General features: G+C 38.3%; 1 protein-coding gene across 3 annotated transcripts in view; it reads left to right on the top strand.

Moving 5' to 3' along the window:
- SEC63 (SEC63 homolog, protein translocation regulator) overlaps nt 1-20406 on the top strand; it is a 68636-nt gene that overhangs the window by 7464 nt on the left and 40766 nt on the right. For all 3 annotated transcript variants that reach the window (XR_012324771.1, XM_033867596.2, XM_033867597.2), the window contains exons 2-3: nt 13727-13826; nt 20040-20154. Coding sequence is in view for 2 of the 3 variants with exons in the window: in XM_033867596.2 (XP_033723487.1) it covers nt 13727-13826; nt 20040-20154 (215 nt within the window). In the remaining variant the exon portion in view is untranslated. The remainder of the gene's footprint in view (nt 1-13726; nt 13827-20039; nt 20155-20406) is intronic.

Here is a 20406-nt window from a genome sequence, read left to right as displayed (position 1 = left end):
ATTTAAAATGTACAGTTCATTAGCATTAATTACATTCACAATGTTGTGCAGCCATCATCTTTCCAAAATTTTTCGTCATCCCAAATAAAACTGTGTACCTGTTGAGCAATAACTTCTCATTCTCTCTTTCCTTCAGCCCCTGGTAAACTCTAAGCTACTTTTTGTCTCTGTAAATTTGCCTATTCTAGATATTTCATATAAGTGGAATCATACAATATTTGTCCTTTTGTGTTTAGCTTATTTCATTTAGCATAATGTTTTCTAGATTCATCCGTGTTGTAGCATGTATCAGAACTTCATTCTTTTTATGGCTGAATAATATTCCGTTGTACAGATATACCACATTTTTATTCACTCATCTGTTGATGAACACATGGGTTGTTTCTGTTCTTTGTCTTTTGTGAATAATGCTGCAGTGAACATTGGCATTCAAATGTCTGAGTTCTTATTTTCAGTTCTTTGGGGTATATTCCTAGGGGTGGAAATCCAGTTTTTCAAGCAGTATTTGTTGAAGAGACTATTCATTTTTCATTGAATGAACAATAGCCTTTTCAAAAATCAGTTGGCTCTAGACATGTGGGTAGTCTCTATTTTTGTGGGATAATTTATTGAGCATAGTTTACTAGTGAGGACCTCTTAATTTTAGAATACCTCAAGGCTGAGTCCTTGACTTCTTTTCCATCCACACTTATTCCTATGGTGATCTCATCTGGTCTCATGGCTTTAAATATCAGCTGTGTGACTCATAAAAACTTATATTTCCAGTCTAGAACTCTTTCCTTGAACTCCAGACTTCTGTATATGTAAGTTCCGAGTCCACATTTCCATTTGCATATCTAATAGACATCTTAATATGCAAAATACTGATGTGATTTCTGTCTCCCCTCTCCCCAACCTTCTTGACTTATAGTCTTCTCCATCTCAGTTAATCACATCTGTTTCTTCAACTGTTCTGGCAAGAAGCCTTAGAGTTATTCTTGGTTCATCTCTTTGTCTCATATGTCACTTCCAGACTTTTAGTATGTCCTGTTGGCTCTACCTTCAAATTATTATATCTAGTCTGACCATTTCTTATTGCTCCACCACCACCACCACCCTGTTTTATTGCCTGGATTATCATTAGCCTTCCAACTAGTCTCATTGTTTCTACCCTTACTCCTTGCAGTCTTTTCTCAAAATAGTAGCAGAGTGATCCTTTTAGAACTGAAGCTGGCCCATGTCACTCTTCTGCTCAGAACCATTTAAGCCTCTCCCATCTCAATCACAGTAGAAGCTAAAGTCATTAGAGTGGCCTGTGAAGTCCTTCATGAGCTTTTTGACTTCATTTCTTATACTTTCTCTCTTGTTTCTTCCATTCCAGTCATACTAGCTGCTCTGCTGTTCTTAGGGCACATGAGGCACACTTCTTTTGAACCTTTATAGTTGCTGCTCCCTATGCCTGGAATGCTTTTTCTCTAGTAGCCACATTACGACCTCCCCCATCTCCATTATGTCCTTGCTCAAACACCATCTTCTCAGTGTTGCCTTCTTTGAGTACCTTATTTAAAATTGTTAAGTTTTTTTCTACCTTCAAAGAAGCTCTTCCCTTTTTCTGTTTTATTTCTCTTCATAACACTTATCATCTTCTAATATACTATATAGTTTACTTAATTTGTTTATTGCTTTCTCCTCTGCTAGAAAGTATGGTGTGTGAGAGCAGGGGTTTTTGTTTTGTTTTCTGCTGTATCAGTGTCCAGAAACATCCAGGCACATAGTAGGTACCCACCAATATTTATTTAATAAAGGTGTTCTCTACATTCTATACAAATATTTATGTAGTGCTTGCTATATTCTTGGCAACTGGAAAGGGCAGGGCTGATTATGTATATGACAACAATGTCTGCCTTCAAGAGTTTGAGTACAGATTAGTAAAAATTGGATTTAATACTGGCTGCTGAAGAATGGTGGTGCCATTCATGCCAACTGGTGAAAAGAATGTATAGTCCTACTTCCTTTTTTAGAAGAAAGCTATAAAAATGTTAAAAATTTTAAATTTAGTAATTCCACTTCTGGGACACTGTTCTAAGGATATAGTTCTAAATACTCATAGGACCAAAGAAAGATACTGTGATATTGTGACTTATAAAAATATGTTTTGGTCATCTGAATGACCAGATGTATGGTTCTTGTATATATTTGGCCTTTGTCCACAGTTCCTGCTCACAACTTCCAAAATCCTTGGAATTTCCTAAGTGTTAAGAGTGATACAGGTATCTTTTGTTATGTGAATGAGGTGACTTTTGGAAGCACTGTAAAGGGACCCTGCTGGTCACCAGGAGAACCAACCATGTGATTAGGGGGTTGGAACTTTCAGTCCTACCCCTGATCTCCAGGGATGGTAGAGGGGCTAGGGATTGAGCTCAAATGCCAATGGCCAGTGATTTAATCAACCGTGCCTATATGAAGCCTCTATAAAACCCCAAAAGGATAGGGTTCAGAGAGGCTTCGGGGTTGGTGCACACATGGAGATTTTGGGAGAGAGGTGCACCTAGAGAGGGCATGGAAGCTCCTCACCCTTTCCCCAAACCTTGCTCTATGCATCTGTTCCATTTGGCTTTTCCTCAGTTGTATCCTTTTATAGTAAACCGGTGATATAGTAAGTGAAATGTTTCTCTGAGTTCTGTGAGCCACTTTAGCAAATTAATCAAACCAAAGGAGGAAGTGGTTGGAACCGCCCAGTCTATAACCTGGGCTTGCGACTGGCATCTAAAGTAGGGGGGCATGGATGTGCAGTCTTGTGGGACTGAGCCCTCAACCTGTGGAGTCTGATGCTAACTCTGGGTAGATAGTGTCAGAACTGAGTTGAATTTTCGGACACCTAGCTGGTATTCCAAGAATTACTTGTCGAAGGTGTGGGGACCCTCCCCACCCCTGCGTTGGAAATTAAGTCTCAGAACATCCTATTTAAATGCCCATAATACCAAAAAATCAGAAACAATTTGTATGTCGAATTATAGGATGGTAGGTATATTATGGTGTCAATTCATTTGGTTATTAGTAGTCATTAAATGATGTTTACATTGAGTTTCTAAACATGGGAGATATTTAGAAATTAAAAATTACAGGTAATGTGATTTTAACACAAACTTTAGCTTTATGTGTTTGTGTCTGTCAGTTTGTACGCTGGTACATTATAGAGTGCTGCCCTTAAATTAGCATTTGTATGTCCTGCTTGTTCTTCTGTCTGAGAAACTATCTCTTGGGCATCTCCTGCACTGGGGAGAAGTAGTAGATGTCATCATTACTGCAGAAGTGTTCTTGAAGGCCTTGATTGAAGCAGCCCCACAGCCCTCTGATTGAGGGAAGCACATTGCCCCTAGAAATTAGTTGCTGGAATTATCTTGTTCGTAGAGAAGTCTTTCCTGAGTATGTAACTTCAACCTTGCCAACTTTCCTTTCTTCCTTCCTCCTTCCCAGATGTTCTCTGAAAGAGGACTACAAAGGAAACACATTAAAATGTTATTATTGATTATTATCTGGGTGTCAGAATGGTGAATACTTTCTTCCTTCTGCTCTTATGTATATGTTCAGTTTACTGTATGAATTTGTATTAATGTCTAAAAGCTTATTCAAAGAATCTTTGGCTAGATTGGCTATGATGGAATGAGCCAATCATAGCCATAGAAGGAGGAAGACATTCTCTGTACCTCTTATGTCTGCAGGCCCTTTCAGCTCAGTGAATTGTCTTTACTTTGGGGTATGTAGTGTTTAAGGTCCCACTGGGACATATATCCTTGTGTGTTTTTTTTTTAAATTAATTAATTTTATTTTTATTTTTGGCTGTGTCGTGTCTTTGTTGCTGCGTGCGGGCTTTCTCTACCTGCGGTGAGTGGGGGCCACTCTTCGTTGCAGTATGCGGGCTTCTCATTGCTGTGGCTTCTCTTGTTGCAGAGCACAGGCTGTAGGTGCACAGGCTTCAGTAGTTGTGGCTCGTGGGTTCTAGAGCGCAGGCTCAGTGGTTGTGGTGCACGAGCTTAGTTGCTCCGCGGCACGTGGTATCTTCCCGGACCAGGGCTTGAAGCCTGTGTCCCCTGCATTGGCAGGCGGGTTCTTAACCACTGCCCCACCAGGGAAACCCCATCCTTGTGTTTTAAATTGCCATTTTTTTTGTTTTTTTAAAGCTAGTATTTCTTTACTGTAACAGTATTTGAGTTTCTCTATTTCTTTTTCTCTTGTTTTGTCTTAGAAATAATTAACCTTTGACTTGGGCTATGGATTATCACTTGAGATAAAGGTGAAAAGAAAAATAGAGTGGTAATGGTAGAGGAATGGATGAAGAGTAAGGTAGCTAAGAGAGTAGCTGTGCTGTTGGCTGATGAGATGGCAGGGTAGAGAGGACCCTTTAATAGGGTCTTGGGTCATGTTTGAGAGTATGCTAAGGAGACATAGCATCCTTCTCGGGGACCCATTTGCAGCACACTATAGTTCATTTAGAATTCTCCACTATCTTGCACCTCTAGTTCAGTTTAAGAAATGTAATTTGAGGGACTTCCTTGGTGGTCCAGTGGTAAAGAATCTCCCCTGCAATGCAGGGGACGCGGGTTTGAGATCCCTGGTCGGGAAACTAAGATCCCACATGCTGTGGGGCAACTAAGCCTGCGCGCCACAACTACTGAGCCCGTGCACCTCAACTAGAGAGCCTGCGTGCCACAAACTATATAGCCCACGAGCTGTGGAGCCCGCGCCACAACTAGAGAAGAGAAAACCTGCACGCCACAACTAGAGAAAAGCCCATGTGCCGAAGCAAAAGATCTTGCATGCTGCAACTAAGACCCGATGCAGCCTAAATAAATAAATAAAATCTGTTAAAAAAAAAAAAGAAATGTAGCTTGAAATGAATCGTTCCTGCAGTTGAGACTCCCCTTCTTTCCTTAGTATTATCTTCTGGCTTAGAGACAAATGGCTCACAAAAACCCCTGTGTCCTACAGATATGAGGGATGGTTTGCTTTTCTTTTGGATCGTGACACTTCTGTAGCAAATTGAGCTAAAACAAACGAAAAAGAACTGGTTTACCATCCCCTCCCCCTCAAATTTATGTGCTTACATTGCCTTGTCCCACACTCTTTAATACTGAAGTCCTTGTGGCGGTTTTATTTGTAGTACTTTTTTTTTTTTTTTTGCGGTACGCGGGCCTCTCACTGTTGTGGCCTCTCCCGTTGCGGAGCACAGGCTCTGGACGCGCAGGCTCAGCGGCCATGGCTCACAGGCCTAGCCGTTCCACGACATGTGGGATCTTCCCAGACCGGGGCACGAACCCGTGTCCCCTGCATCAGCAGGCGGACTCTCAACCACTGCGCCACCAGGAAAGCCCTGTAGTACTTTTTTTTTAAAATAAATTTTTATTGTTTTTTTTTGTTGTTGTTTGTTTGTTTTGGGCCACGCCGCATGGCTTGCGGGGTCTTAGTTCCTCCACCAGGGATTGAACCCGGGCCACGGCAGTGAAAGCGCCGAGTCCTAACCACTGGACCGCCAGGGAATCCCTGGTCTGTAAACTTCTGTTTCAGAAGTTTAGAGGTGTCATCTAATCAGTTGTTTTTAGCTACTCCTTGTTCTTAAATATTTTGACTTGAATTTCTTCGTATTACATTTTCTGCTTCGGAGATATAGTCTGGTCTGGTTAAGTTAATGAGAATAGGGACATAATATATTTTAGCTGCTTTTGAGAATTGTCAAGGCAATCTAACTATTCTTTGATTAGGAAAGACAGTTAAAGTGATTATGTGCACAGGCCTATGAATTTAAACCTGGGCACAAGTCTCATCTGTATTCTTTAGTGGTTATTTGCAGTTCCTTTGGTACCGTCTGTAACTTTGGGCAAGTTACTTAACCTCACTGAGCCTCAGGTTTTTTCATTTTGTTTTGAAGTATAATCATCCATCCATACATACGTACCCCCAGGTGGTTGGGAGGTCTAAATGAGGTAATTAAAACATTCAACAAATATTTGTTAAGCACCTACTATTTGCCAGGCATTATGTTAGGCAATGGAATATGGGAGTGAACAATATAGACAGGATCCCTGCTCTCTTGAAGCTTACATCTTAGTGTGGGGGAGATGATTGACATCTAAACAAATAAACAAACAAAATCAGATAGTGATAAATACTGTGTAGAGAAGTAGAATATTCAGAGAAAATTTTCCTGAGAAAGTTTCTTCAAGCTGAGTGACAAAAGGGAGCCAGCCATTCAAAGATCTGATTTGAGTGGAAAAGCCTGTTTCAGGCTGGGGAAACAGTGTTCAAAGTCTTCAAGGGAAGAAAGAGTTGGACATATTCCAGGAACAGAGAAGAACAAAGTGGCAAGAGTGTGGCAGGTGAGGAGAAGAATCAGGGATAAAGTCAGAGAGGGAGCTGGGATGCTGATAATGTCTGTAAGCCTGGTACGAAGCTTAGATTTTATTTTAGGTGCAGTTGGAAGCTATTGAAAGTTTCTAAGCAGAGAAGTTGACAAGGTCTCCTATTTCTTAATGAGGTGAAAAAAGTTTTTTGGCCAGCATGGATATATACCCTTTAAAGGATGAAGTCATATCTACTTAAAATATTTAAAAATCATATACTGTAAAATATAGTACTTAAAAATACAATTTTATCCCCTTACATTTCAGGAAACAATTATTTTCAAACTCCTCATGTATTCAACCTCAGTGTCTTTGTGATCACCAGAGCTATTTTAGGAGTCATCTAACAGTTTTTCAGAATGTATATGTTTCATCTACGTTTGTGATATAGCACTTTTGGGCTCTGAATATGATACCATCACTGGAAATTTTATTCCAAGCCACAAGTGCAGTATTATATAACATTAGGTGTTTGATCATCCTGTAAGTATATATTTTTAATCTCCATAATGTAGCCACTTGCTAAATTTTTTAAGTGGTCTTTACAAAGGTTGCTTACAATGACAGCTTAACACTTGTAATTGTGAGATATACCCCCAGGGATAATTATGGAATATCTTAATATTTTTGCCTTCAGATGACCTCTGAAGTGTGCTAAACTACTATTAATTGAGATTGTTGTGGGCTTTCTTCCTCCAGCTTTTTTTTGTTGTCTGGCTTTTTTCTTCTTTTAAAATAATCAAGCTCCCCAACCTCCCCCTCCCTCAAGGTGTTCATAAGTACTCAAATATATAGTGATTCTCTTTGCCTGAAGGATACTTGTAGGGGAATGGAAAAAGAGAATTGTTGCCTTATCACCTCTGTTTATTCTCGCAACCTTTCCTTTCTTCTCCCTGTGTCCCTTGTCTTCAGACCATAGCATTCAGCTGCTTTCCATGACCCCGCTATAGCCATGTGTTTTGGTGTGTGTGTGTTTAATATTGTCTCCAGTGGGGAGGTGCTCTTGGCATCTAGTGGGTAGAGACCATAATGCTGCCAAACATACTCTAATACACAGGGCAGCTCCCCACAACTGTTACCTAGTCCAAAATCCATAGTGCTGAGCTGAAAAACTGCTCTATAGTATTCGTTTCAGTACTCTAAAGGGAAAATAAAATTGAGGTGGGTAAGCATATGGTATAGTTGTATACTGCTGTCCAGTCAAGCACCAGCTGAATCTATTTGAACCACTTGGTTTGTATTGGTTTGCACTTACGTTGCACTTATATAATCCTTAGGCATTCCTGAGGATTATGAACTTTGGTTCTGGTGGGGTGGTTCTACTCTGATCCAAACATTTTCAGCTGCTTTCTGGGTTTCCTTCTCTGTTGCCCGGGTATGCATAGGGGGGTAGGTGGCAACTGAACCCAGGTTTCTGAAATCCTTCCAATTTAGGTAATCTGTGATTGTGTGCACTGGGTGGTAGTGATGGTGAGTAGCGTTAAATGTCTTATCTATCCCAAATCCAAACAGTTCTGACCTGGCCTTGAGAATGACACACTATGGCTAACTATTCAGATTCAGGTTAAGAGCATAACAGAAGCTTTAGTTTCTCTTAGTCTGTTTTGAGATTAGGGTGACTAGGTAAGCGATAGTTTTGGAGGTCTGGAGCACTGAATTCTCAGTTTTTCATTTCCAAATGATCATTTTCATGCCTTTTCTATTTTGAAGTATTCTAGGAACCAAACTGCACTATTACAGTGAAACGTGTTTTCCTGTTTTTTTAAATAAAAGAACGAAATTGTCCCAACAACGAGTGAGCCAGGGTCATCACATTGAGGTAATAATATATTCTCAACTAGCTGCAGAGAGACTTTGGGTAGCTAGAAAACTGATATATAATGTCTTCTAGACTTTTTGGGGTATTGAATATAACCTTTTGATTCTTGGTACTATTTTCTTGGACCCCTTAAGGGATTTAGGAATAGTTTTTAGGAGTCACTGAATTTTAGAAAGAAGTGTGGTACATTTTTTTCTTTTAAGTAAATTATGTTATCTCTATATCATTTAGCTTTATTAATTTTAGTAATCTATTTTGCAAGGTATATTCTAAAATTTATTTCTCAGTGATTTTTATAATCCTCAAAATATATTGATATATTTATTTGAACTGAAAAATGAAGTCAGACTTTTTGGACCAAGTTTGGTTTGCCTGATTGGTTTAACAGTGAGGACTGCCTTTGTCAGTTAGGTTATGGAGCATGTTTTTTCTATAAATTGAATAACTGAAGATAATCTGCAACTTCCAAGTTTTGAAAAAACATACTTAAAGTAAAAGATAAAGCTATTTTACCTAACATTGTGCCATTATTGACAACAGTGTACTTTTTATTTTTAAAACTAAGTTTCAGTGTTTAGAGTTTCAACTCTTTGAACATATGGGATATTTACAAGTTTCTTATAAGTGAAAGCGTAACGGATATTTTACTCTTATTTTAGTAGTTTATCAATTTGTAATATTTATGTTGCCTTGATAACACACACACACATACGGATAAAAGTAGCAGCAGAAATTTTAGCACATAAAAAACCTTATGGATGTGTTAAACTTCACTGTGGTGAAATTACTGATGTTCTTTGGTCATGCGTGCCAAAGCATTTGGAAGTGAAGTGTCTTGATGTCTGCAACTTATTCTAAAAAAAGGGGAGAGGGAGGGAAAGAAGGAACTAGAGATAAAGCCAAGAGTTGCAGAATGTTAATAGTTGGTGGGTTTAGGTGAAGGGTATTGTTCATTGTAATATTCTTTCAACTTTCTGAAGGCTTGAAAATTTTCAATATAAAAATTTGGGAAAAATAGTCACAGGGAATAAAACAAATTAACTTGAAGAAGTATGTGTCAGTATTATAAGAAATGACTTACCAGGATAAAAATATATTACATTAGGATAAAATTATGTGGGGGAAGTAGAATGAAGAGCTTGTTCATAAATTTCTGTAAATGGATGATGGTGGATATGAAATTGCCATTATGATTTTTAGATTTCATTGGTACATTTAAAAGCAATGAAACTATTTTATTTTAAAATATCAACTTATGTCAGAAACAACATCTTTGCAACTCTTCAAACTTACGATGAAAATTTTAGATGTCAAATTAGAACTCTACAAGAGGGTAGATGATTTTTTTTTTTTTTTTTTTTTTTTTGCGGTATGCGGGCCTCTCACTGTTGTGGCCTCTCCCGTTGCGGAGCACAGGCTCCGGACGGCGCAGACTCAGCGGCAATGGCTCACGGGCCTAGCCACTCCGCGGCATGTGGGATCTTCCTGGACCGGGGCACGAACCCGTGTCCCCTGCATCGGCAGGCAGACTCTCAACCACTGTGCCACCAGGGAAGCCCGAGGGTACATGATTTTTAAAAAATTCTTTTGTAGTAAGCAGGCACACAGGTTTGAAGACCGGATCTGGCTAACATTCTTTCAGCTCTTTAGGTTCTAGGAATATGGTGCTAAGGGGGGTTCACTCAGTTATATTACAGACTGACAGATCATTCTGCATTACAGGTGGATATGACTGTTTTAGCAAAGGCACTGTATAGCTTGTGAAGCACAACCATAATAACCTGCCCCCAAGCCTGGACTACTCCCGTGGACATACAAACTTCATGATTGCTGAGAGCAATCATCATATGTTGTTATTTTTTTTTAAATCACAGAATTGTTTTATGACCTTGTAATTTCCCTTTTCTATAAATGTGAATAATTTCTTTAAAAACTGTATTATAAGTTAATGACATTACTTAGGTAATTTTTGCTGGCCATGAAACTAGTAATTCTATAAACTAGAAGTTGATAAATGAATTTCTTTTTATTCTAAGTGCCTTTAAAAAACTCTCAAAGTACTTTACTTTTTTCTTCTTTTCCATTATGGTTTATTACAGGATATTAAATATAGTGCCCTGTGCTACACAATAGGACCTTGTTGTTTATTCTATATATAATAGTTTGTATCTGCTGTTCCCAAAGTCCCAATCCATCCCTCCTTGTGGAGGGACTTTACTTTTTTTTGTGTGTGGTACACGGGCCTCTCACTGTTGTGGCCTCTCCCGTTGCGGAGTACAGGCTCCAGAAGTGCAGGCTCAGCGGCCATGACTCACGGGCCCAGCCACTCCGCGGCATGTGGGATCTTCCCGGACTGGGGCACGAACTCGTGTCCCCCGCATCGGCAGGCGGACTCTCAACCGCTGCGCCACCAGGGAAGCCCAAAGGACTTTACTTTTGATAGTTACTTTGACTTGAGGTCATTAGTATAGAATTTTGGAATGTGTACTATGAATATTGAGTGGTGCTGGATATTACTGTGTTACTGTGTAAACTATACCCCATAGTACTTACTGATTATTTAAATATTCTGCTAAAAGGTTAAGATATAAATTTTGGATTGGAAGAGTGAGGCATACAAGGTGCGTGTATACGTCGTGCAAGACTTTGGGGGCTGAAAACCATGTGTACTTTCTCTTGGACAGAAACGTTGGGAGAATATTATTCCTTTGAATAGATCAAGCCATGTGGTTAATAGAGACTTCAGCATGTTCTTATAACATGTTTCCTTGGTTTCATACTTAAAATGGGAGACTTAATTTAATGAAATCCAGATTAAAAAATCACCCGTGGTGTTTTCAAAAGTGTCCATAATTTAACTGTGAAAATCAGAAAATTTACATTACTACCATTTCATTTTCAGACCTATTCAAGTTTTGTCACTTGTCTCAATGATGTCCTTTATGGCATATGATCCATTTCAGAATCACACATCATCACATTTAGTTGACATGTTTCTTAGTCTCCTTCAGTCTGGAACAGTTCTTTAGTTTTTCCTTGACTTTAAAGATCATAGGCCAATTATTTTGTAGAATGGACCTGAATTTTGGTTGTCTGGTATTTTCTCATTATTAGATTCAGGTTATGTATCTTAGAGAAGAATTTCACAAAACTGATTCTGTGTTCTTCTCATTGCATTCTGTTAGATGGTATATGATTGCATTTTGTCTCATTGCTGGTGATGTTCACCGATCACCTGAAAATGTTGTCCACCAGATTTTTTGTATTAGTTTCCTATCATTGCTGTAACAAACCACAACCTTAGTGGCTTAATATTACACAAATTTATAGTTTTGGAGGTCAGACTTCCAAGGGTGGTTTTACTGGGCTAGTGATTGTGTTGGCAGGGCAGGTTCTTTCTGCAGGGTTTAGAATAGAATCCTTGCCTTTTCCAGCTTCTGGAGACAGCCTGTATTCTTTGGTTTGTGACCTCTCCTTCCATCTTCAAAGAACATCACTCCAACCTCTGCTTGCATTGTTACATCATCTTCTCTTTGACCCTCCTGCTTCCTTATAAGGACCCCTGTGATTATATTGGGATCACCCAGATAATATAGGATAATCTTCCCATCTCAAATCTTTAATTTAGTCACATCTGTGAAGTCCCTTTTGCCATGTAAGATAATATATTCACTGGTTCTGGGTTTTAGGATGTGGTGGACATCTTGACAGGGGGCAATTATTCAGCCTATCACACTTCCCCACTGTAAAATCATTCTTTCCCTTTTGTAATATTTTGTGGGAAGATACTTGGATCTCTGGTTCCCATTAGCAGAGAATGCTATTTAGAAATCAAGATCTGGGTGCTAGGTGTGCTCACTGCTATTGAGATGTCATTGTTCCTAGGCTCACTTAATAGAGTTAGAGAATGTGTATGTATGTGTATAGATCTACATCTATATTTCTATATTAAAAGATATTAACTAGTTCTTACTCATATCTTCAGTTCCACTCTAATACCACAGAGTTACTTCATGTTTTCTAATTTTTCACATATGTAACTCCCTTCTCTGACAGTGAAAAACTGACTGCAGTTATCTTTAATATATTAACTTACTTGATAATTCTCCCTGCATATTACCAGTCTCCTTTTCTGCCACCACCCCTCCCCCTACATGGATCCTTCTTCACCACACCTGTTTCTGATACCTCCTGCCACATAGCTCTCTCATGTGGATTCTTTCCTGGAAGCATGGTGATAACAGGGTTGGTGGGCTTCTTATATGGCAGCTTTGGAACATTCTATTATATGCAAAGTTCTTTTACTTACCTGAGATCTCATTTAAGGACTTGGTTTTGTAGTTTTTTAATATTGTGAAAAAATTTTTATTTAGTATTAAGCAGCTGGACTCAGTTGAGATGATCTCAGTTTTGTTGGCAACATCCAAAGCATCATAGTCAGTAGCCAGTCGAACATACCTTCTTCTCTCCATCAGCCCTGATCAGGGTGTTGACCTTGGCCATGTCAATGTTGTAGAGCTTCTTCATAGACAGTTTGATCTGGTGCTTGTTGGCTTTGACATTCATAATGAACCCAGGTGTATTGCTGTCTTCTGTCTTCTTCATGACCAACTCCCTGCTCAAGGGGAACTTAATGATGACATAGTGGTTAAGCTTGTCGCTCTTCCAAGGATAAACGGGCTGCCTTCGGGGTGTCTTGAGCCACCCAGAAAGTGGGTAACATGCAGTCTTCTTTTTGTGTGTGTGTGGATATGGATGCTTTTTAGCACTGCCTTCTTGGCCTTCCAAGCTTTTGTTTTTGTCTTTGGCTTTGGAGTGGCATGGGCTTCTTTCTTTGCTTTCTATATGCCATCTTCATGAAAAGGTAGATTTTTATTTTAAAACTTACCTAATTTTTTTTTAAACTTGGGAGAGTTATTCAAACCAAGTGATTGTAGTGAGCTTAGTAAAACAGTATATGATATGTTGGCTTTGGTTTAATTCCTTTTTAATTGAATTGCAGACTTTTCCCTGGGGACTAAAATAATACCTTTTGTTATAACTCTTATATAAACCTATTTTAACTTCTTAAGGGTTTGGGTGACTTTTCTCATTTAACATAATTATTTTCATATTTGAAGACTATCATTTCTGCTTGGCTTCCTTAATAAAGTGCACGTTCCAACTATTTTGCACTTTTTGTTACTTTTATAGCAGAAGGGAAAGGAGGAGAGAAATTCTCAGATATTACTGATTATATAACTAAATATTTCGGGTTCAAGTCAGTTTTTAATTTTTTCAGTTAGAAGTTAAGTCTCACATGAAAAATGATTGCCTGGTAGTTGAATAAAATTTTCCAGATAGATCATTTGTTCTAAGTGGTAGAAAATTTAGCCTATCTTGTGAATTTTTCTTAAAAGTTTAAGTAGAGAGTACTTTGTTCCAATATAATATTAGCATGATAATGAAGGTTAGTATGGTTTTAACTCTGGTTTTGCCTTCACTGTGGAAATCGTTGAACTTATCACCTTATTTTTCTTTCTTTTGACAGAGCAAAATCGATTAAAGAATATCAGAAAAGTATATGGAAGATGTATGTGGTATCGTTTACGGTTATTAAAACCTCAGCCAAATATTATTCCTACAGTAAAGTAAGTAATTGATTTCAGTAAAAAACATACTTAGTGCTTACTCTTTGCTAGGTATCATATAAAATAGGGGTATAATGATGAATAAAAACATGTGTTTGTAAAGAAATTGTAACCTTAGTAGGGGTAAGATGTAATTAGTAAATTTGAGAACAGTCTGAACAGAGAATGGTTTAGAAGTTCAAAAGAGAGAGAGTGTACTTCTGACTTGGGGGAGGCGGGGAGAAAGAGAAGTCAAATCTTGAAGGAAGATCTTGTATATCTTGTGTCAGGATTTGAATTTTGTCTTAAAGACTATGGAGGAATCTTTAAAAGGTTATCGAAAGCATGGAGGTGACAGGGTCAAGTTTGCATTTCATGGTGATTGAAGTTTTTGAGCACATACTGTGTGCCAGGGGCTGTGCTAGGATTTTATATTTTATCTCATTAGTTTTATGTTAACTTTAAGGTAGATATTTTTGCTTTTTCTCAGATGAGGAAACTGAGACTAAGAAGATGAGGTAACTTGACCAAGTTCCTGCAGCAAGAGGTGGTGGAGTAGGAACCTAGTTACCCTTTATTTTTGCAGGGCCATCTGCTTAAATAGGCCATTAGCATGTTTGAGTAGGTGTCTTTGATTTTTTGAGGCTGTCGGGTATGCTGGTTAGCCTGGGCTTTGGACCTTCACCCTAAGTCATCAATTTACAGGTAACAGATGAAACTGAGAGGAAGTGAAAGAGCTGCCATTATTGGAGGACTATATCCTGTGAATTACCTACATATATCTATCCAGTAGATAGGAGGGCAAGACCTAGCAGAGGATATTAGTAAAAGTGGATCCAGTTATTTTTAAAAATTGGTTTAGGGCTTCCTTGGTGGCGCAGTGGTTGAGAGTCCGCCTGCCGATGCAGGGGACACGGGATCGTGCCCCAGTCCGGGAAGATCCCACATACCGTGGAGTGGCTGGGCCCGTGAGCCATGGCCGCTGAGCCTGCGCGTCTGGAGCCTGTGCTCCGCAACGGGAAGAGGCCACAACAGTGAGAGGCCCGCGTACCGCAAAAAAAAAAAAAAAAAAAAAAAAGAAAAATTGGTTTAAATGATGATGATAGTTTTCAACATATGTGCCTGGATTAGTTCTTTTGTAGAGGGAGGGAAATCTTAGCTTTGGTGTTAAGAGTTCTTCAATGGTGTGAAACTAAAAGGCAAAATTAGTGTTTACAAGAGTAGTTTCATGTTCACTATGTATTCCTTGCTATTCTCATTTTTTGTTTTGTTTTTTTAATTTATTTATTTTGGCTGCATTAGGTCATCATTGCTCACGCGGGCTTTTCTCTAGTTGCGGCAAGCAGGGGCTACTTATCGTTGTGGTGTGTGGGCTACTTGTCGTTGCGGTGCGTGGGCTTCTCATTCAGTGGCTTCTCTTGTTGCGGAGCATGGGCTCTAGGCACGTGGGCTTTAGTAGTTGTGGCCCGTGGGCACAGTAGTTGTGGGTCACGGGCTCTAGAGCACAGGCTCAGTGGTTGTGGCGCATGGGCTTAGTTGCTCCGTGGCATGTGGATCTTCCCGGACCAGGGCTCGAACCCATGTGCTGTGCATTGGCAGGTGGATTCTTAACCACTGCGCCACCAGGGAAGTCCTTGCTTCTCGTTTTAAATTAAACTTTTATGAGGCAGCAGGCAGATATTTTTGGCTTTCCAGTCTCTTCTGTTTTGGGCCTTGGTTAACACATTGTGGGTATCTGAACCTCAGTTTTCAAGAAAAAAACCCAACTTTGTGATGTTCTCTTTAATAATTAGTAAAGAGATTTACTTAAATAGAAGTACAGATTAATGCATGTTTAAATAAGGAAGAATTAAATAATACTGGTAAAATTTTAGATAAGGCCAGGAACCATCAAAACCTTTTTGCTACTTAACCTTGAAGCATTCTTTCAAAATTAAGTAGTCATTGTGTAATACTCTAATTTCTGGAAGTTGCTTAAAAGAAAAAACACAAGACCTCAACTTAATTACTGAAGCCGTATGTAGGGAAAATGTTTGTCTTTTAAGAGAAACCAAACATGTTTTTAAAAAATTGGGCACAGTATGATGTAATCTGTTATGTTTCTACCTTTGGTATGGCTCTCAGGAAATTAGAGCATGGTTTTATTGGTTGTGGTAGTTTTCATCAGCCTGGGGATTCTGTCATTAACCTCTTCTCTCTTCCCTTTATTCTTTGGCTCAGAGAGCTAGATGCTACATGAAGAGCATCTAACACAGGGTGTAGTGTGTTCTAGGTGTTTTGTTCCCTTTCTCTTCTACCCTTGTTTGCTTTAAAATTTTACTTTAGTGGTTTTCAATTTTACTTTTATCATTGTTTTTTGAGCTTTGTAGCCTTTTGGGGAAGTTCACAAAACAAAATGTGGAGTTACTAAGTTTGTGTGGAAATAAAATATATTTTCAAGTGTTCTTTAGCATATTGAGGGTATTAGCAAACTTTGGGTTTGAGTCAAAAGTTACTGTTTTAAATTATTTTCATTATTCATAAAATAAGTAGTTATTGTGTGCTATGTATGTGTCAGGTATTATACTAGGCGCTGATATACCTGAGTAACAAATACTAACAAGTAAACAAGTGATGATAATAGAATTTAATAAGGGTTGTAAGGGGCGGGGAGGGTGTGCCATGAAAGAACAGAGGGAGGGCTCTTAACTGGCATGAGATAGAGAAGATTTCCTTGTAAGTGAGGTCCTAGTTGAAAGCTGAGACTTGGGTTAGAGTTACTAATAACAGCAAATAGCTACCATAAATTGGTTGTTTACTATCTGTGAGGCACCTTTTAGGGGCTTTACATACCTAATCTTAGTTAATTCTCAGACCCACCCTAAAAGTTGGAAGTTGAATTGTAAAAGGCTAAGCAGCTTGCCAAGATCTCTAAGTTAATAAGTGGTAAAGTTGGGATTTGACTTCAGGTAGTTTTTGCTCCAGAGCCTATGTTCTTAACTACCTCTCCCTAGATAGCCAGGTAAAAGTGGGAGTATTCCAGGTAGGCCTCCCTCTTCGTCTTTGGGCATACAGATAGTATGGAAAGCAGCTTGTAGTATTATGCCCTTAATAAGGTTTAGAGCATTAATTTGGTCAGATAGAAAGAAATTTGCATCTGAGTGCCATCTCTGTTTGTTACTCTGAGGTTAGTCAGAACTGAATAGGATCCTGTCCATGTGCTCAAGGAGTTTGCAACTAGCCAGAGGAGGAAGGTCATGGTTTGTGCTTCTTTGTGACTGTAACCATGATCTCCCCATTGATCATCTTAACAAGGGTTAAGGATTGCTTCTTGGAGGATACATAATTTGAGTTGAGTCTTGAAGGATGAATATAGTTTGGATACGCAGCAATGGGGAATGGGAATTCTAGGTTGAAAGACCCAAGAGAGCAAAAGCATAATGGTGGGAAAAGCTTAGGGGACTGTGGGATATGGGGATTTATTTTGTTTGAAATACTAGGGTGATAAAAGTAAGGAGGTAGGTTGGAAATGGATCCTGGAAACTCCAAATAAACACATTTAAGCTAGGTTCCTATCAAGAGAGCTTAAACACACGGAATGTTTTCTTTCTGTATTTGAAAATAGGTCACTTCAGTTTTGTTTGATTAGGTCTCCTATGATTCATTTATGTCTTTGTTTAACAGTTCCTACCTAATGTAACAAATTGTGATACAAAAGGTATAAAAAAATTATTCAATCTCATCATTAAAGGTAACCACCATTAAGATGATTTACCTTATTAGATAACTCCCTAACACCATACACAAAAATAAGCTCAAAATGGATTAAAGACCTAAATGTAAGGCCAGAAACTATCAAACTGTTAGAGGAAAACATAGGCAGAACACTCTATGACATAAATCACAGCAAGATCCTTTTTGACCCACCTCCTAGAGAAATGGAAATAAAAACAAAAATAAACAAATGGGACCTAATGAAACTGCAAAGCTTTTGCACAGCAAAGGAAACCATAAACAAGACCAAAAGACAACCCTCAGAATGGGAGAAAATATTTGCAAATGAAGCAACTGACAAAGGATTAATCTCCAAAATTTATAAGCAGCTCATGCAGCTCAATAACAAAAAAACAACCCAATCCAAAAATGGGCAGAAGACCTAAATAGACATTTCTCCAAAGAAGATATACAGACTGCCAACAAACACATGTAAGAATGCTCAACATCATTAATCATTAGAGAAATGCAAATCAAAACTACAACGAGATATCATCTCACACCAGTCAGAATGGCCATCGTCAAAAAATCTAGAAACAAATGCTGGAGAGGGTGTGGAGAAAAGGGAACACTCTTGCACTGCTGGTGGCAATGTGAATTGGTGCAGCCACTATGGAGAACAGTATGGAGGTTCCTTAAAAAACTACAAATAACTACCATATGACCCAGCAATCCCACTACTGGGCATACACCCTGAGAAAACCATAATTCAAAAAGAGTCATGTACCAAAATGTTCATTGCGGCTCTATTTACAATAGCCCGGAGACGGAAACAACCTAAGTGTCCATCATGGGATGAATAGATAAAGAAGATGTGGCACATATATACAATGGAATATTACTCAGCCATAAAAAGAAACGAAATTGAGCTATTTGTAATGAGGTGGATGTGGATGGACCTAGAGTCTGTCATACAGAGTGAAGTAAGTCAGAAAGAGAAAGACAAATACCGTATGCTAACACATATATATGGAATTTAAGAAAAAAAAATGTCACGAAGAACCTAGGGGTAAGACAGGAATAAAGACACAGACCTACTAGAGAATGGACTTGAGGATATGGGGAGGGGGAAGGGTAAGCTGTGACAAAGCGAGAGAGTGGCATGGACATATATACACTACCAAATGTAAAATAGATAGCTAGTGGGAAGCAGCCACATAGCACAGGGAGATCAGCTCCAGCTCGGTGCTTTGTGACCACCTAGAGGGGTGGGATAGGGAGGGTGGGAGGGAGGGAGACGCAAGAGGGAAGAGGTATGGGAACATATGTATATGTATAACTGATTCACTTTGTTATAAAGCAGAAACTAACACACCGTTGTAAAGCAATTATACTCCAATAAAGATGTTAAAAAAAAAGATGATTTACCTTCTATATTTTTACTTATAATAAACTTTTATTTACAAAGAATAGGATTATATTATACATACAGCTTTGAAAGCTGTTTTTCTAATTTAACAGTACAAGGTAGATAATCTTCCACAGCAAATATTTTTAGTGTCTAGATAGTATCTCTCTATGGATGTACTGTTATTTATCTTTTCAGTACTGTATTGATGGACATTTATGTGTGTATGTTTTCAGCTATGAATTATACCTGTAACCACCCTTTTATACTTTATAAACTTAATTTTAGTTTATTTCCTTCTAAATTTCTTGAAGTGGAATAGATGATAGTTAAAAAGGTATATACTTCTTTAGGGCTTTTGATAACCTTATTGCCAGATATTCCTTTAGAGTGTAGAATGTATGAGAGTTCCTTTTTACCTTAGCCTCTCCAACACTGATAATATCAATCTTTTAAATATTTTTACTAAATAGAACATATTGAGGAGAAAAGAAATTAGTTTTTTTTCAAACTATATGTTCTTTTATATCTTTTTTTAACCTGTTATGCACGTCTTTCTATATCTGTTAGCTAAAAATGTTCTATTGTGTGGCTATATCTTGGTTTATTTAATTAGTCTCCTATAAATGGTTTATTTAATTAGTTCCTTATAAATGGACATTTAAGGTTGTTTCCAAATTTTTACTGTTATAAACAAGGCTACTTATTCATCTTTGCACAATTGACCCATTATTTTTCATAGTTTATCTTACTAAAAGTGTAATTACAAGGTCAAGAGCAATTCTTTTTTACATTAAATGGTTAACTGAATACTAAGTATTAATATATTTTGATCTAATGGAATGGGTCCAATAAGTTAATGAGTACATTAACTTCTTACTTAAAATTCTGCAAATAGTAACTGAGAGAATATTATATGCCAGGCACTGCTAGGTTCTAGAGAATTCAAAGGTGAAAAAAGATGCAGTCCTTATTGTGTCTTACAATCCAGTGGTTATAGAATTTGAGTCAATAGCACAGTGACATGAGACTACTTAAGATCGTTTTATGCCTTGCCATAGTGTGTTTAGAATCTTAAAGGAAAACCATATAGTTGTATTTATTTATACTTCACTTATCTTTTTTCTAAACAGGAAAATAGTTCTGCTTGCAGGATGGGCATTGTTATTATTCCTTACATACAAAGTTTCCAAAACAGACCGAGAATATCAAGAATACAATCCTTATGAAGTATTAAATTTGGATCCCGTAAGTAGTATTTTATATAGTCCCTTGAAAATACTCTGGGCCCACAGCCTAAAAGAAATTGAGCTGTGCCTAAAGAAATCAGACTCTGGTCAGTTAAAAAAGATACCTAATCCATTATTATTCTAATGCATGTATGTTTTTTTTGATTGTTTTTTCTTTGTGGTACGCGGGCCTCTCATTGTTGTGGCCTCTCCCATTGCGGAGCACAGGCTCCGGGCGCGCAGGCTCAGTGGCCGTGGCTCACGGGCCCAG

The sequence above is a fragment of the Tursiops truncatus genome, chromosome 12 (genome assembly GCF_011762595.2).
Source record: "Tursiops truncatus isolate mTurTru1 chromosome 12, mTurTru1.mat.Y, whole genome shotgun sequence".
Taxonomy (NCBI): Eukaryota; Metazoa; Chordata; class Mammalia; order Artiodactyla; family Delphinidae; genus Tursiops; species Tursiops truncatus.
This window is presented reverse-complemented; position numbering and strand designations above follow the sequence as displayed.